This window comes from Symphalangus syndactylus, chromosome 1 (assembly GCF_028878055.3).
Source record: "Symphalangus syndactylus isolate Jambi chromosome 1, NHGRI_mSymSyn1-v2.1_pri, whole genome shotgun sequence".
NCBI lineage: Eukaryota > Metazoa > Chordata > Mammalia > Primates > Hylobatidae > Symphalangus > Symphalangus syndactylus.
In genome coordinates this window covers 159,221,090-159,239,955 of record NC_072423.2, presented here as the reverse complement: position 1 = coordinate 159,239,955, position 18,866 = coordinate 159,221,090, and the positions used below count along the sequence as shown (strand labels likewise).

The 18,866-nt window shown below is 50.8% G+C and overlaps 1 protein-coding gene across 1 annotated transcript in view; it reads right to left on the bottom strand.

Annotated features, from left to right (window-relative positions):
• Window positions 1-18,657, bottom strand: part of ERICH1 (glutamate rich 1) — a 60,267-nt gene extending 41,610 nt beyond the window's left edge. Inside the window, exons 1-2 of the mRNA XM_055289584.2 lie at window positions 18,568-18,657; window positions 3,051-3,200 (exon numbers count right to left, since the gene is read on the bottom strand). Of these exons, the coding sequence (XP_055145559.2) occupies window positions 3,051-3,200; window positions 18,568-18,589 (172 nt within the window). The 5' untranslated portion in view covers window positions 18,590-18,657. The remainder of the gene's footprint in view (window positions 1-3,050; window positions 3,201-18,567) is intronic.
• Window positions 18,658-18,866: the final 209 nt, after the last annotated feature.

The window sequence follows — 18,866 nt, the reverse complement described above, 5'->3', positions numbered from 1 at the left end:
CCGAGTAGCTGGGACTACAGGAACCCGCCACCACGCCCAGCTAATTTTTTGTATTTTTATTAGAGGCAGGGTTTCACCATGTTAGCCAGGTCAATCTCCTGACCTCGTGATCCGCCCATCTTGGCCTCCCAAAGTGCTGGGATTATAGGTGTGAGCCACTGCACCCGGTCCAGATCCATTTTTAGTAGATTTTTTTGTGAAAGGTTTAAGGTCTGTCTGTATTTTTATGCATGTGGATGTCTAGTTGTGCCAGCACTATTTGTTGAAAAGACCATTCACTGAATAGCCTTTGTTTGCTCCTTTATCAAAGATAAGTCAGTGGTATCTATGTGGGTCTATTTCTGTACTCTCTATTCTGTCCCATTAATCCATGTGTCTACTCTTTTGCCAAAAATACACTGTCTTGATTACTGTAGATTTATGGTAAGTAACTCTTGAAGTCAGGTAATGCCAGTCCTTTAATTTTATTTTTCTCCGTTAACATTCTGCTGGCTATTATCAGTCTTTTGCTTCTCCATCTAAACTTTAGAATCAGTTTATCAACACCCACAAAATAACTTGCTATTAATCAGGATTGTATTGAATGTGTATATCAAATTAGGAAGAATGAGTATCTCTATAATATTGAGTCTTCCTATCCATGAACATGGAATATCTCTTCAAGTTTTAGTCTTCTTTGATTTCATCAGAGTTCTACAGCTTCTTCATATAGATGTTGTACATATTTGTTAGATCTACACCAAAATATTTTATTACAGGGGGGTGGTAATATAAATGATACTGTGTTTTTTTTTTTTTGAGACAGAGTCTTGCTCTGTCGCCCAGGCTGGAGTGCAGTGGTGCAATTTTGGCTCACCACAACCTCTGCCTCCCGGGTTCAAGTGATTCTCCTGCCTCAGCCTCCCGAGTAGCTGGGATTACAGGTGTGCACCACCATGCCTGGCTAATTTTTTGTATTTTTAGTAGAGACGGGGTTTCTACTGTCTACTGTGTTAGCCAGGATGGTCTCGATCTCCTGACCTTGTGATCCGCCCACCTTGGCCTCCCAAAGTGCTGGGTGTTTTTAATTTCAAATTCCGCTTGTTCTTTGCTGACATATAGGAAAGCAGTTGATGTCTGTGTATTAACCGTGTATCATACAACCCCACTATAATCCTTTATTAGTTCCAGAAGTCTTTTTTGTTGCTTCTTTCAGACTTTCATTACCTGCTTTTTATATAAAACTTTGTTATGCTGATTGAAAAGGCAAGAAAATTTCTAACAGGCACAATGGACAGTGCATTAGCTTTCTAGGGCTGCCACTACAAAGCCCCACACACTGGGTGAAGTCAACAACAGACATTTGCTCTCTCACAGCCCGGAAGGCTGGAAGGCCAACGTCATAGTCACAGCAGGGCTGGCTTCGGACCTTGGCTTGCAGATGCTGTTTTCTCTCAGCTGTCACAGGGTCAAGCCTCTGTATGTACGTGTGCCCTGATCTTGTTTTCTAATATGAACACCAGTAGTATTGGATTAGGGTGCACCCTGGCGACTTCATTGACCCTTAATCAACTTTAGGACCCCATCTTCAAACACAGTCACATTCTGAAGTACCGGGGGTTAGGGCTTCAACATACAAATTTGCTGGTGGCGGCTGCGGGGCAGGGAGGGGCAATTCAGCCTATAACAGGTATATTCTTTAAAAGGTAAAAATATGCCCAAAAGCAGTCATTTACTCCTTAATGGAAACGTTATCCTACTACACTGGGAGCTTGTACCATTTGAAAACGTTAAGTCATATGGGAAAAAAGCAGAAAAGAACATGGAATACATGGATTTGTCCCATAGGAAAAGCATGCTTAGTGTAACCCCGTATCTAGGAGATGTGAAGGAAATTTTTCCTTCTCACTTGGCTTCTATCCTCGACCAGAACGGTGTCCGTGGCACTCGTCACATCACAGGTTAGACAGGCTTTCTGAGCCGGCCTGGAAATGGAATCACCACACAGAATATTACATGTGTGGGAAAATGTGTTCAGTCAATGGATATCTGACCTGTGGGGCTGGAAGGTGATCTATGGGACGACGAGGACTGCCTGCTGAGATCCCGGTGAGCGGCTCCATTATAAGGTGTGTGAAAACCAGAGACCGCGCAGCTCTCAGGAACACAAATGTGTGCAGAACAAATGCCCAGTGAGAGACCACCGCTGAACAAACATGAACGAGACCCCCAGAAATGGCACCCAGGAACCCACGTCTGGCTTTATGGACTTATGTGTTTACTGGGGAACCGAATGGACCCGCCCACATGTGCTGCACCCAGGCGGCCTCTTCCCGCGTCTCTGGGTGGGATGTGCTGCACTCCACACAGATGCTCTCTTCCCGTATCTCTCAGTGGGATGTGCTGCACCCAGGCCGTCTATTCGCGTCTCTCAGGGGGATGTGCTGCACCCAGGTGGTCTATTCCAGTGTCTCTCAGTGGGATGTGCTGCACCCAGGTGGTCTCTTCCTGTGTCTCTCAGCGGGGTCCTCTCACAGTCTCACAGGTGAGCGGAGCTGCACTGCAGGGACCACAGCTGGTGGGACTCTTATGGCAGATGATCCTGCAGCCACCAAGAGCTTACGTGGGGCTGTCATGGGACAGACGTCTGCCAAAGACCATGGGACAAGAACATCAGAAGCCTGTCCCTGAATGGGCACAAGCCAACAGGGCCAAGGAGGCTACCACAGTGACTGGGGACATGGGTGTTATGGTGGGGAAGGCTCCTGTCTTCCTCAGACGACAGGAAGGCTGACCCAAGCCCCAGTTACAGTCCAATAGCCATCTTCGGAGCACACGAGTAAATGACCCCAAAAAGGCAGCACCCTGACCTGGCCTTGGCTGGGGAGTCCACAGGGGCCTTGGCAGAGCTTGTGGGGAGAGTGATGCCTGCCCTGCCCACCTGCTGCAGGCCCTCTGCAGACCTGCAGACAGATGCCTGAGGCCCAGAAGACACATTCTCCAAGGCAAGTGATGATGACGGAGGTTAACTTCAGTCCCTGAGACCCACCCACATCTGCAGACAACCTCACCTGTCAAAGGCTGAGCATGTTCCCGGCTCACTTTCTCAGAGATCACTTTCTTTGGTGGATTTTGGACGGTCAGCGTCTGGGGTTCCAACCTCTTTCCTTGGCCACTTGGAACACGAGGAAAAAGTCTCTGCAGCACCTTCTCCACAAACACTGTACAGACAACCGATTAAAAGTAAAGGAAGAAAAGGAGCGAGTTATGCAGTTCATCTGAATCACACGACTTTTACGCTACACAAACACACACATCCTGAAAGCACCAACGGAGACCCAAGTCCCTGGTCCTCCCACGCTGGGCACTGCACACCAGGACCCCCCACCATCCTGCCATCAGCTGACCCTCTCCCCAGGGCATCACCCTGCATCCAGTAGGCTGTGCACTGCCGGCAGGTGCTGCCTCTGGCTCCGGGTCGTTCGGTTCCTCCCTGTGAGGTTCAGGCGCATGCAGGCCGTGACCCCTGTCAGTGGGGGTTGTGGCCCTGGGTGGAAGGTGTCAGTGGCCCACAGTGCCTGGAGCCAGGTGTGTGAATGGAGCAGGTATGGGGGACCCTCAGGCAGGGCAGGCACCACCCCGCGCTGTGGTCTGCACTCTCTCCCTTAAACTGAACACGTCAACAACCACGACTAGGGAGAATTCCGTGCACCTGACGTGGTTTAACCACTAAACACAGATTCTTTACTTTGCTTGTTTTAGTTTACGTTGCTTAAACTGTGGGACAAACTGTCATAATGAATAAGTATTTCTGCCCTGATTTAAGTGTGGTTAATGAACAGGCATTGATCTCAAAATAGCATAGTGGATAAGGTGCGGGGAAAAGTTAATGAAATGAATTCTTTTAACCTCATAAAATTTAGAAAAAAGACAGCTGCTTTGGAATAACCAGAAGTCACACAGCGGAAATCAGCACTCCTGACACAAGTGCCTGGTGCCTTCAGGAACAGGGAGGTGGGGACTTGGCCTGACTGGAGGCATGCAGGGATCTGTCATGGGCTCCCTGAGAGGAGACACTGGGGGTGGCTTCTAGGCGAGGCAGGGAGGCTCCATGCCCCTACATGGGAACACTGTAGCTGAAGGCACAAACCCTTCCTAATTCTGGCCTCTTGGACAAACACGTGATAGAAATAACCCTCCTACAGGCCCCGCTGTTAAGAACACTGTGGGTTTCCACGCAACGCTCGCCGGAACTCCCCATGTACTCCGTGGATGGACCGTGAAAACCCTGAGCACAGAGCTCAGTGGGAGCGGGTTGCAGTGTGATCACGAACACGGCGGCTGCTCACCTGAGACTCTGCACCTCCGTGGCTCCCAACGAGTGAGCGCAAAGGCTCCTTTTGCTGGGAGGAAAGGACCTCTGGTTAAGTGGAAAACCTGAACTGAAACGGTGTGATTCCTGAGACCCTGGGGTCTTCACCAGGTCCTGGCAATGAGAGGGTCCCCGTACGCTATTTTTTGAATATGATGCAAAAGTGCACTAGCACAGGACACCTCAAAAGCTCCTGCCGGCCGCGGTGAGCGGGTCCCACCCCTACAGAAAGGCCTTGCCTCAACCACACCTTTCCGGAGCAGACACCTTGGCTCTCGGGAAGCAACAGGCGGTCTGTGAAATGCTTTTAAAAATGTACTGCAGTGCTACCAGGTGTGTTCAAAAGAAGGTTCCACGACTTCGGATAAAAATCCAATGGTCACATTTCCTTCAAATGTCAAAGAAGAAAATGTCCTATACCCGATGACCAAGCTGGTGACGAGCAGAGGAGACGGTAGGCAGAGAAGATGCACTTTATCCAACATCTTCACAAACCAGAACAAATTCTAAGACAAAACCATAACCAGCCACCCAATTCTGCAAACAAGGACACGGCGCTCAGAGCTAAAACCTTGCTGGGCCTGGGGCAGCCAACGCGGACATGGGGCTAAATTCGCCTCCCCAGGCCCAGCTGCCTGTGAGTGTCTGGAGCTAGGAAAATACTACGGAGAAATCCCAGGCGATGGTCAGAGCCAGGCAATGCTGCAGAACGCCTGAGGCTGGGCAGGCACCAGACAGTCCCAGGGAGGGGGCAGGCCAGGGAAGGCCCTGACTAATAGCCACCGCCAAGAGACGCTGGACCCAAGCAAGCATCAGATGATAGAGTTTGCTGAAACAAGGCAGCTGATCCCAAAGAAAATGGCAGAACACACCAGGGTACGGATCGGAGCACACTGAGAAACTGCAGAACACACCAGGGTACGGATCGGAGCACACTGAGAAACTGCAGAACACACCAGGGTACGGATCGGAGCACACTGAGAAACTGCAGAACACACCAGGGTACGGATCGGAGCACACTGAGAAACTGCAGAACACAACAGGGTACGGATTGGAGCACACTGAGTCTGTCCCCAGGTCACAGTCTTTCAAGGCTTCCTGAGGCAGATATCTGAGCTAAAAGCAACATAACAAGAATGTGCCTAAAAAGAGAAAGGTAAGGAGGATTTTCACTGAATTCTATCCAGTGCCTCAAATAAATTACATTTATAGCCTAATTAACAGTAGTTTTCCACCAACACTGTTAAATTTCATGTTTCAAATGAAAATAACTGATATAGGTGTATAGTACATTTAGAATTTTTATAAAAATTCTAAAATGGAAGTAGAAGGCGGGAACAATCTAAAGTCAGCTGGCTTTAAATTCAGAGTGACAGCTGGCGGGGGTTTCTCAGAGATAACTGACACGGCAGAGGCCACCCTGGGAGTCACAAGCTCTGCCTTCTGTAACACAGGCTTTTCTCTCAGAACAGATTTACCTGATCCCAGCCTCACGACCTGAAAGCCAGGAATCAATCTGCTGGCACAGCGTGCAGGGCCCACAGAACCCCAAGGCCTCTGGGTCTCCAGCCTCTAGGATTTCTGCAATTCCCCCGCACGCCTGCTCAGGTGCCAAACGAGCAGATTCGGGAGGGGTGGTTCCCAGGACCATGCAGACCCAGGGGGTCCAGGCCACATGCCGAGGCCCTAACACCCTCCTAAGGAGCTTCCCCACAGACCACCTAGGCAGGTCCTGGACTCACCTCCCACCAGGAGCCCGGGCCCTGGGGCCACTGCCTGGGCTGAGAGCCCGACCCTCGGGGCTTTGCCACACGAAAGCCCTAGGCCTGGCGAGGCTCAGGGAAGCGGTTTCAACCGTGAAAACTTGGGTTTCTGCCCCACCCCAGCCCTGGCTGTGTGAGCCCTCATCCAACAGCAGGCTCCCACATCAACCAGGCTCTGATCCTGCCCCATCCGCCCTCGGTGCCTCACTTTTCTCCCATTTTCCTTGTCCTCCACCGTCGTGACACCTCTTGCGGCAGAGTTATTTTTTGGAATTGCTGTAACTTGGGTCCAGTGTTCTCAGGGTGACTCTGAGGTCATCCACTTCTGCAGAACTGCAGATGGGCGCTGGTGCCCACATCCAACTGAGATACTTCTCTCCGCTGATGCCCTTGGTCGCCCACAGGTGCTGTGAGGTCTGCTGGGTTTCTCCCTGCCAAGCGACTCTCTTTCCTTTATAACCAACAAACTCTGTGGAGGAGACACCGCGGGACTAGATCCTTTTCCTCCTCAATCTCACCCACTAATTCTAGCATCCGCTGGCGGGTGGGCTCCTCAGTGGCTTTCCTTCCTCACTCCTTCCGTGTTTATCACATGGAATTTTGTACTGAAGAACTGTCCACACTTGCCCATGTATTGAATTATTACCTTTGTGTTATTTAATACTTTAAGGACTCGCAGATGTTTCATTTGTTCCAAGGACCATCACCCTGTACTGTCCACATATACTTCGTTGCTCAAATAGTCCCGGCACTGGCCACAGGATCCACCGCAGTGTGGACCCAGCGCCCTCCAGCCTGGACCCGGCGCCCTCCCACGAGCACACCCTACAAGGTACTGCAGGCTCATTTTGTATTTTCTCTGCCTAGGCCTGGAACCAGCCCCTTCTCCAAGGAGCCCAATATTTAGAAAGCAGAACGGGGCCCTAGACGTGCACCTTGCTCCTCGTCTTCTGAACACAAAATCTCATCATGCCACTCCTTGAAAATCACCGACTACTCTGCAGAAATGAGGCCTTGGAGGAAGAGGAATGTCCTGGACACCCTCAAAGACAAATGAGACGTCCGAGAGGTAAATGCAGGCTGCACAGACATGACCAACGGCAGGACGCCGAGGTGCCCACGAGGAAGGACAAGGACACACACCTGCCCCGCGCCAGCATCACCCATGGACATGACTGATGGCAGAACGCTGAGGTACCCATGAGGAAGGACGAGGATGCACGCTTGCACCGCGCCAGTGTCAGCCACAGACACACAGGACGGCAAAGCTGATATCTGCGATAATAAATCAGGATGCCAGGAAGAGCAAGAAACTACTTAAGAATGCAGGAAAACAGGCTGCTTAAAATTCTTAAGCAAATAATACAATTTTAGTACAGAAGTTTAGTCCTTCACGTTTAAATCCCAAGCTTTCATATGGAGGGTGGGAGTGGGAAGAAGGCCGTAGGGATTTGGATGTGCTAATTCACGATGGTCAACACATAAAGGTCTGTACAGTTTACAGCCACGGGAGAGACAACGTCCCTTTTTCAAATTCAAACTTGAGCATGGTCATCAAAAAAAACTAAAGCAAAAAGAAAACCTTTCAGTAGCCTAAGCTAAACTGGCTTAAGTATCTCATGAACCCCTGTGGCTGAAGAGGCTCCATATCGCACGGGTGTTCTAGAACCTCGTGGAGGAAAACATCTTTCCCAGCGGCCCACACACTCCTGGAGGTCACCATGTCTGCTCCATTGCTGGAATGAGCCTGAAGCCACTCTGACACCTGCTACTTCTGGTAAACCTTGTTATAGAAAAGACGAGCACCTCCTGCACAGTGCTTCACTGACAGGAGTTATAGCATGATTTTGATATTAAATATTGGCAAAGGCCGGTTTTGTGTCATATTATCCATGACCCATGAATTATTCATAAAGCGTCCTGTAAACAGGCACAAAAACAGATGATCTCAAATAGACGTCAAAATGGATATCTCATTATAAAGCGGCAGATTTTGTCTTCAACAAGAATTTTAATAAATCTTTGCTCAGTTTAATACAAATATCCAGGTATCTAAAAATAAATTTGCTGACAAATAAATGTCTAAATATTTACGGCTGCTAAAATGTAAATCATAAAGTATTTTTTAAAAATATAATTTTAACTTTTTAAAATCAGTTTTTAAAAGAGCGACATTTAAAATGCAAATTTAAATATTAATAATTACTTTCCACCAGCTAATATTGCTGGCAGATTCACAGACGAGTTTCACTTCCTCCCAGCCCCGGAGATGAGAGGACGGAGGTTGGGGCTGGGAGAGACCTCGTGGACACGGCGCCACTTGGGTTTAGCATCTGAGCTGACAAGCACCAAGTGTGCGGCCCCCACACACCCGGCCCAGGCACTCAGGGCCCTTATCACCAGGGCTCACACTGTTTATTTACACACAAATAATCAGCCGTTTTGGACCAAAACCACATTGCATGGCACTGATGCCCTTGCTGGTTCTTGGAACCGTCAGATGAATGACACGAGGACCCCACGAACTGCTGGTGGTTTCCTGCAGATATGGACACGATTCTGTAAACACAGCCTGTCTTCCAACAGGCCAGCTCTACTTGCTGACTAATACCAAAATCAGAACATAAACGAAAGGTTTTTTTCCCTCCAGAATAACCAGGACACAGTGAAGCAGTTGTCATTTTTGGTTTGTGGAAATGCTCCTTTTTGATCTAATGTGTTTTTACCTAAGTGTGTGTACGTTTATAAGCTACAGATGGAGGCTGACAAAAATCAAGTTAGAGGCTAAAAGCCTCTTTTCTGTTTAATTTACAATGTGTTGAAAACAAAAAGAACCCACAACAGAGCTGGACCAGCTGGTGCAGCAGCAGCTCCTGCAGCCCCCAACGCTCTGTGGCCCAAATGAAAGTGCCTTGTACTCACAACGACTCCATGTCTGTCAGAAGCCTGAGGCTGGTTCCGTTCTCCTTCCCACACCTCATCAACGTGCTCCGCTTCCAGCAGCAAGAGCAAGTTTTAACTTGAAACTCTACTGCCCATCAAAAAGCAATCACCGGAAAATAAAAAGACAGAGGACTGAGTGTTTAATGCCAATCGAAAAAAATAACCTGCAGGAAAACAAATAAATTACCAAGCAGGCCAAGCAATCAGCATTGAGAAAGGAGAGACACAACAACAACAGGCCAAGGCCCAGAAAAACACCCCGTCTGAAATTAACACGCCGCAACACCCCGCAGAAATGAGTCCCTTTCACAGGGGAATTAAGTCACTTCGGTATAATTCTCAGAAAGGACTGCTGCCGACACTTGCTATTTCAAGTCAAAGACATAGCCAAATACCAATAAAATCTTTCAGTAAAGTGTTCTTTGGAAATTAGACACTTAGGAAAAACTGTAAATATATGTACCTCACAAAGAAACAAAGTTTGACCGCTGGAAGTGAACCTTTTTAATTCTAAACTCTTCCTAAATGCAGTTGCTGAATTTAAAATCTAACAGTTGGGTATGAAACTCTTGGTGCTGGAAGAGATTAAAATAATGATCATTCGTGATTCTCTAAAATTTCAAAACTTTTGCCATCACCCTTATAAACTGGTGTCTCTTGGAAAAGTGTGAGTTTCAGAGAAAATACGTGTACAGCTTATTTGGGGATGTGAAGAATGAGATCAGTTCAAAAGGACCTATTTTAAAATGTGGATGCTTAGGAGAAGTGGTAAAACCGATAGGACCACATGCTTACAGGAATTCATTAAAATGAGAGACCACAAATATTCACGAGTAACTTTACAATGTAAAGCCCTGTAGGAGAAAAACATACTGATGTGGTTTGGATGTGTCCCCTCCAAATCCCACGGTGACATGCGAGCTCCAGTGTTGAAGGTGTGTCTGCTGGGAAGTGTCTGGGCCATGGGACAGATGCCGTGGGAATGGCTTGGTGCCCACCTCCCGGTGACGAGCTCTTGGAGATATGGCTGCTTAAAAGGCCGGGACCTCCGCCTTCTCCCGTTCTCCCTCCCTCACCATAGGACGCTGGCTCCCCTCTGCCTTCCCCAAGAGTGGAAGCTTCCCGACGGGGCCTCACCAGGAGCGGGTGCTGGCGCCATGCTCCCTGTACTGCCTGCAGAACCGTGGGCCCAGCAAACCTCTTTTCTTTATAAATTACGCAGCCTCAGACATTCCTTTACATCAATGCAGAACAGACTAATACTCATAGAGAACAAAATCGGTTTATAACATTCCTTTTTAGTTTCCACTTAATAGACTTACAAACAGAAAAGCGATTAGATTTTCAAACAAGAGTTGGCAGGCTTTTAACAACATATTTAAATGAAAAACTGCTACTGAAAACAAGACTGGAAATAATTATTAGTAGAAATTTCTACCATGGCCAGCTTGGAGGTGCTTGCTCCCTGCCTCCTTCACCTGTCATATTAGAGAAATCTCCCAAAACATTTCCACAAAACACACACACACCACATTATTTCATCAGTTTAGAGAAAATATCAAAATTCTGCTATCTCAGCGAACAGCAGCTCTAGCTGATCTCTTTTTCCTCCTACATCTGCCTGTCTCGTTGTAATAGGCATTTTAAATTTAACATTTATCAGGGTTATTGTATTTTTTGAAAATCTGTTTGAATTTTCTTTTTTCAGTAAAAACTATGTTTAAATGCCTGCTGAAAATATGCTGCCCCAGCCACAGCTTTCTTTAAAATGATAATCACTGTGAGATTTATTTTTTCATTTTATCCCTATAATGAGGCAAGGTATTTAGCCTTTGACTATAATCTAGAAATAAAGGAATAAACTGGTAATAGAATTACATCACTCCACAAGAAAGAAAAGTTCAGTATGTTAATTCAATGAGTAGTAGATTCTTGAGGAGTTTCATAACAGAATGACAAATGGAAAAATAATTGGCTAATACTTAAGCAGAAGTGGGCAAGCTTTCTGAAATATCAAAAACAAAAAACAAGTGCTTGACATCAAACCAGAAACAATCCTCAAATGGGACATCACCAGAACCTCACACCATGACCAGTCTGACGTGCGATCCTCACGTAGGAGGTGAAAATATACCAAATAGTCATTTTCTACTGAAACTCTAACCCTTAAACAAAGAAGAAAGCCAGGCACCTGGAGGCCAGCTACTCAGGATGCCGCGTCAGAGGATTACTTGAGAACTAGCCTGGACAACATAGTGAGATCCGATCTCTACAAATAAAAAAGGAGAAGAAAGAAAATATTCCAGGCAAACTTTGAGCGGAGTTTCTCCTGGTAGTTTTTTAACCAGCATTTGTCGTGTCATGAAGCGTTCATAAACATCTTACCTTCAGGGGCGGCTGCAGCAGTTTTCATTAAGCACTGGTATAAACACACCCAGCGGGATGCCAGCAACCCAAGGGCTCCCGGGTTGACCCTCCGGCAGCCCACTCAGTTCTCGGAGTCAGTTTCTCACCAAAACCAGGCTGGGCTAAAACATGCTGAGAGGTCATTGGGAAGGCAATTCAGCAAGCTGCTTTATGAAAATCAGGAGACACCAGATAAACTACACCTTTTACTCCAATATTTTAATTTTTTCCTGTTTCATTAAACACTGGCTTTTTCATTAGATAGGTCCTGAATTCAGCCCAAAAAACTGGCAACCCATAAGGGATTCCACACCGACAAGACCCATGTTGTTTGCACGGGCAGGTTACGCTCACTGAGGAACGCTATCAAGGATGTGGAACCCAGAACCCGGGAAGCAGCTGTACCTCCTGCACCCATGCTGCCTCGCCCAGAGCATGAGGGAGCCACGGCTGCCCCAGTGTGGCCTCCTGGACCCCACTTCTTCCCTGCGCCAGCCACGAAGGACCATGCGGTCCATTTTGGGTGCTGTGGTTTCTCGTCCTATACCCTGACGCAGTGACACCTGCTCACCTACTGTCCCCTCCAGCTTCCATGCCTGCTGTCCCCTCCGGCTTTCTGCCTGCTGTCCCCTCCGGCTTCCGTGCCTGCTGTCCCCTCCGGCTTCCGTGCCTGCTGTCCCCTCCGGCTTCCGTGCCTGCTGTCCCCTCCGGCTGTCTGCTGTCCCCTCCGGCTTCCTGTCTGCTGTCCCCTCCGGTTTCCTGTCTGCTGTCCCCTCCGGCTTCCGTGCCTGCTGTCCCCTCCGGCTTCCGTGCCTGCTGTCCCCTCCGGCTTCCGTGACTGCTGTCCCCTCCGGCTTCCGTGCCTGCTGTCCCCTCCGGCTTCCGTGCCTGCTGTCCCCTCCGGCTTCCGTGCCTGCTGTCCCCTCCGGCTTCCGTGCCTGCTGTCCCCTCCGGCTTCCGTGCCTGCTGTCCCCTCCGGCTTCCGTGCCTGCTGTCCCCTCCGGCTTCCGTGCCTGCTGTCCCCTCCGGCTTCCGTGCCTGCTGTCCCCTCCGGCTGTCTGCTGTCCCCTCCGGCTTCTGTACCTGCTGTCCCCTCCGGATTCCTGTCTGCTGTCCCCTCCGGCTTCCGTGCCTGCTGTCCCCTCCGGCTGTCTGCTGTCCCCTCCGGCTTCCGTGCCTGCTGTCCCCTCCGGCGGTCTGCTGTCCCCTCCGGCTTCCGTGCCTGCTGTCCTCTCCGGCTTCCTGTCTGCTCTGTTCTGAGGCACACGGGTCCCCTACCTCCGTGTCTCCTGCACCCAGGGGACAGGACCAGTGGCAGTGACCAGCTCGTGATTCCAACAAAACCTTGCCTGTAATCGGTCACCTGGCTGGGTCCTCACGGTGCTGCCGCCCGCTTTACAGATGCGCCACCTGAGCATTAGTAGAGTGAGCTCTGAGGCAGCAGCCCAGCAGGACTGACCTCGGTGGCCATCCCCATCGAGACCTAGGCCTGCTGTGCATTGGGGCGCCGGCCGTCAGGGATGGGCACATTTGGCATCCACCACCTCCTCGGCCCACTTCCCTCTCCAGCCGCACACCGAGCACGACTCTCTCCCAACCTGCAAGGAGCCGAGACTGCAGCTGCTCCCATGTCTGAGCAGCTTCTGCAACCCTCCTCCAGCCGTCGCAGTACCGCACCTCCTCATCTCCACGTGCGCTGGCCTTGCCACCACTGCACCTGCCCTTCCCTGCTGGGGCTGACCTTCACCCCCCAACCTCACCATGCACCAACACTCCCGCAGGGCCTGGATAGCATGGGGCCTCTTGCTTTACCGGGATTCTCTAAACCTCCCTGTTCCATGAGGCTGATTCCTTCCTTCCTTCCCTCCTTCGTTCATTCAGTCATTCACTTGGGAAGCGCTCCTGAGCACGCTGTCCTTCCTTGAAGATGGGGAAAGAGGTGCCAACTCTTGTTCCAGAGGAAGGATTCTACCGCATGTGAGTAGAGAATGTCAAAGCCACACGTGTCAAGGAACACAGCCCCACTTCTCCTGCAGCACAGCGATGACTCCTGTCCAGGTCTGCATACAGTCCCACACACGGAGCCAGAATGAAAGTCGGCCCCAACAGTCACCAGGCACCCAACCAGACCAACACTACGCTGTAAGAAGAAAAAGGGGCCTCTTTCCAACGGAAACAAATCTGAACCGGCATCTTCAGCTCTGGGACTCCAAGGGAGAGGCAGGTATCACAGGCAAGTTGCAGGGTACAGCTGGGAGATGCACACACCACAAAGGGACACACCCAGACACGCATGTACACACACGTCACATGCAGACACGTGTATGCATGCACACGACATACAGGCGCACACACAAATGCGCACATGCATGCATATATACACAGGCAAACACACACACGTACACACATGCCACAGGCAGACATGTGTACACAGGCAACGACACACAGGCGCACACACATACACACACAGGCACACATGCATGCACATATACCTAGGCAAACACCCAGACATGCATGTACACACACGCCACATGCAGACACGTGTACGCAGGCACACGACACACAGGCGCACACACATACACACACAGGCACACATGCATGCACATATACACAGGCAAACACGCAGACACACATGTACACACATGCCACACAGACGTATACAGAGGCACACCATACACAGTCACACACATGTACACACACAGGCACACACAGGCAAACAGATATGCACGTACACGCACACCATACACAGACACATGTACACACACACCGGCACACACACATACATGAACATGGACACATGTACACACATCACACAGGCACAGACACCAAACAGGCACATACATATGTACACAGGTACGCATGCCCACACATGTACATACACATCACAAGCAGACATGCATGTACACACACACCACATGCAAAACACACATACAAACACCACACAGGCACACATACGTACACACCACACGCATGCACACACATGCATGCACACACATACACCACTCAGGCACATACACATGCACACATGTACACATACACATACACACATGCACACCACAAAGGCACACACATGCATGCACAGATACACACCACACACACACCTGCACAGATGCACAGAGACATGCATGCACACACACACCAGACGTGTGCACACACAAAGGCATACACAGACACGTGCACCCATAGGAACAGTGGCACACATACATGCATGCACATTGACAATATGCACACACAAGCTCACAGACCCAAGCCTACACACAGACACCTCTCCCTGACTACCAGAGCTGCAGGAACTCTGGCACCAGCGCCAGCACCGTGGACAACGCCAGCGATTCCTGGTGTGTGAAGTCCGGGCAATCCACTCCCTGAGGTGCAGGAGAAACCAGAAGACGACAGGGAGGTGGCGAACAGGAAGTGTGACTGCTCACTGCAAGGCACTGGCAGCTCCAACTTCATTTGAGGAGTCTCAGGAAGACAGAGGCCGCCTGCCTGCTGCAGACCCCTTGGCCCTGGAGGATGCACCTGCAAGAGCGAGTGAAGCTGTCGAGTAAAGCTGTCCTGTGCGTGCAGCAGTCACAGAAAGAATGGATTCTTGTTAAAAAGCAACCAAGCATCCCGCGCTCCAGTACATGTTCCCCAGGCTGACATCACGCTGGGTGCCTCCCAGGAGGAGTCCTCTGCGACAGGGCTCTGTGGCCTTCCCTACAGAAGGCCCAGCCGGGCCAGCAAGGCCATGCCAGCAGCACGGTGCCCTTGGAGCTCTCTCCTCGACGCGAGCGGCTGGCAACACTGAACCGCCTTGATGGGAAACTGCAGGACAAGGAGTCAAAGGACTGGCCTCAGGGTGCAGTGAGACGAATGCAGGGGGCACTGCGGGGCAGGGACTCTGCTTAAATCCAGGGGCGCGTCCTCCCACCACACACACAGCAGCGGGTGGTGAGGACAGGCCTGGTGCAGGGAGACAGGGAGCGGCCGGACGGCCTGGCACTCCTCTGCCTGCTCAGGGCTGGGCCCTGGGACGGGGCTCCCGCCTCCACGAGACTGTGGTCCTCACCCCAGCATCTGAGGATCGCCTCTGCCCAGCAAACCCCACGCAAGCTTTGCCTCCTCCGGAAACGTCCCTGAAGCACACATGGAGTCAGGGAGAGGACCAGAGCCAAACCCCTCACAATGACCAGGGAGGAGGCTCCAGAAGCCCAACAGCAAGACTCCGCCCAAGGAGCAGGGATACAGTCAGCGTCTCGGGAAGGAAGCAAGGGGCAAGTCCTGCACGGCCCTGCTCACCAACACGAGATGTCCTGACAGGCACTGGGAACCGTCCAGGGAGGAGGAGGCAGCAAGGCTCAACCAGGCCAACGCCAGACGCAGTCACTCCTTCCAGGAGTCACCCGGGCAGCTCGTAAGGTCCTCACCCACAGCAGCAGGCCCCTTCCTCCAGGAGCACGCAGCCCCTGGGGGATCTGTGACACTGGGGGCCTCCCCAGTCCACTGCAACCCCACTCCAGGCTCCCCTGACCGCTGGCTACCCTACATGCCAGAAACAGCCCGACCTGAGCTATCACTTAATTACATGCCAGATATTCACCCAATCTCCCTGGGTAGAATGGAGGCCACAGTGCCCTTCCCCTTCCTGGGACCCTCTTCAATTAGGAGAGCGGTTCATGGTCAGAGCTGCACAGCACCTCTCAGAGGCTTGCAAAGTAGGCCCAAGAAACATCCTCCGGTGCTATACTTACACTAGCATAACATAGAGCACATTTGAGGAATTTTTACTCAGGTGGTGCTGCTTCAAAGGCACCACATTCTTCCCATTAATCCTGCAGAGTTTTGCTACACATTGTTACAAGGAAACTGTGGCATTAGCATGTTATATTGCCTAGCAGAAACAATCTACTTCCAGGAAAAAAAAATGCTTAGAATCACTGTTTAGCCTGACTGCCAACCTTTCCACCTCATGTTTCTTGGTCTGTGCCAGGGCCAGGCAGGGGAGTATGGGCCCCTGGATGTGTCCTCTGTCAGCAAGCACTGCCCTAACCCCACGCACAGCCTCAAAGCACAGCAGAGCTTCACTTAGCTTGGGGAGGGAGGGATACCGTGCCTGATTCGCTGCCGCAGCCAGGGCCTAAGGGGCTCTGCTACACTCAGCAGATGCTCTGCCAACACCCGGTGATGAATAAACGACACCAAGTCAGTTCTGTGTGGGGTCTGCTCCAGGAGAGGCACACCTGCGTCTTGTGGCAGCTGACTCCTCTCCCACCATCAACAAGAGTGCCCAACCCCCATCTCCAACCACCCCATGACCCTGAGCTGGACCTTGGGAAAAGAGACATCCCTACGAGGGGACATGCTAAGCTCTATCCCCTCCTCCTGTGGCACGTTCCCCTAAGTTCACTCGTTGCAAGCCACACAGAAGGGAAATGCTCTGAAGACACACACCCCAGTTTCCTGCTCCATCAGGTCACAAATGCTGGGAAGTTTTATTCCAGCTAAATCCTCCCTTCAGTGCCTCTCAGAGCCTAAGTGCCACTCAGCCGATGGGCTCTTCAGGTGATCTTGAGGAAGACACACAGAAAACTAATATTTTCTTTCCCACCTACATTTTATACTTTTGGGATTTATTAATCCATCCTTCCAACCACAATGTCCTTAAACAACGTAAATTTACTTGACCATTCTATCACACATCCAATAGGAAAAAAAGGCTGTCTCGAGGGAAGATGATTAGTGAATGACTAAAACAATTAACAGCTTTCATTCACTTTAGTGAGTGGAGAAAGGTTTTTTTTTTTTTTAATTAGGTACATGATAGATGCTATAATAATTTCTTGCATAGAAAAGAGCATTTATTTCAAGCTCAGAAGAGTTGCAAACATTTGAAGGAATGTAAGAGAAGAGTGTGCTGTGGTTTAAAACGAGGAGAAAACCGGCAGTAGCAAGAAGCCCCCCACCACGAAGGCAGGGACAGCTTTGCAGGCAGCTCACCGTCAGGTCTGCTCCTAAGAACCTCGACAATGAATTCACAGCCTGCCAGCCCTGCTTCCAGGAGAGGGTCATGAACAAGGTATTTCTGGTGCTCATTAACATACGTGAAGGTCCGTTTTAGAGCCTAACATCTGACTGCTTAAAAACTTTTAGGTCATTTTTAAACTGTGAGCTGATCAGGTGACAATTCCCTGGCCCTGAAGGACAGGGGGAAGCTCACGTGCAGTGTTTCCCTAAAAAGGAAGACTTGAGACCATATTTTTCTCCACATTCTGCCTGAGAAATTTTTCCTTTTTAAGCAATTGTTTTATAACTATAGTCTGCCATTACCTTTTCATTTCAAACATGATTATCAGTTTTAAACACAGAGAAGGAAAAAAACTCATCAGCGCCTGAATTAATCCAAGTAACACGAGATTCATGTCAAAAACCGCCACTCTTTTCATTATAATGATGATTACACGTGAGGGTAATGAGCTGGGGTTTGCAGGAGGCAGGAGCACGCTTTATTTTCTAACACTTCCGTTCTAAGGCACGGCCAGGTTAACCAATTCCATTTATTATGCTCCTGTCTTTGGTACTGACTAATACTATCACAGAATTTAATACGCACTAGGATACACCCCACACCTTAGGTCCACTGAAGGTAAACACCATGACCTCCGTTTCTCAGATGAGGACACAGTGGCTCGGGGAGGTTCTGCTGTACTTTTCGGTGAGGCTGCCGGAGCCGGCTGCAGCCCCACCCCAGAGCCCGGTCTAGGACCCCTCTGAAGAGCTGAGCGGCCGTACTCACTGACCGACAGGGGCTCTGCTAAGAACACGAACCCCTAGCTGGGCTCGCCCCCGCCCACGTCCCCAGACAACAGGTGGGGCCTGGCAGGGCCGGCCCGACCAGCATCCATGCAAGCAACAACACGGGCGAGGGGTGGGCCGCGGTCCGGGGTCGGGGTCTGGGGTAAGAGCGGGGGATGGGTAGGGAGTGGGGAGGAGGTGGGGAGTCGGTCTGGGTTTGGGGTGCGGCCTGGAGAGAGGCCGGGGTCGGGGTCCCGAGACAATACCGCGGTCTGAGCCGAGAGCCGGGTCTGGGGTCTGGGCAGGCCTCCGCCCGCACCCACCTACCGTGCTTCCTGTGCGCCGCCATGCGGGACCCGGCCGCTGACCTCAGACCACCGCGCGCGGTCCTGACCTGAGCGCCGTGCCTTCCGGGTTCCGCCCTCCTGGGCCCGCCCACAACAGCAAGAATGCCCAATCCGAATACGGGACCCTGCCACGGGCTGTCAGTCAACTACATCACGGCCGTAGAATGGCTCATATCGAGTCTGTGGGCGTGTCGCGAGGCTCCAGACCCGCCTGTAGGAGCCTCGCTGTGGAGCATGCGCGGAGGGAGGGCTGCGGGGGCGAGCCGCGGGCTCTTGGGG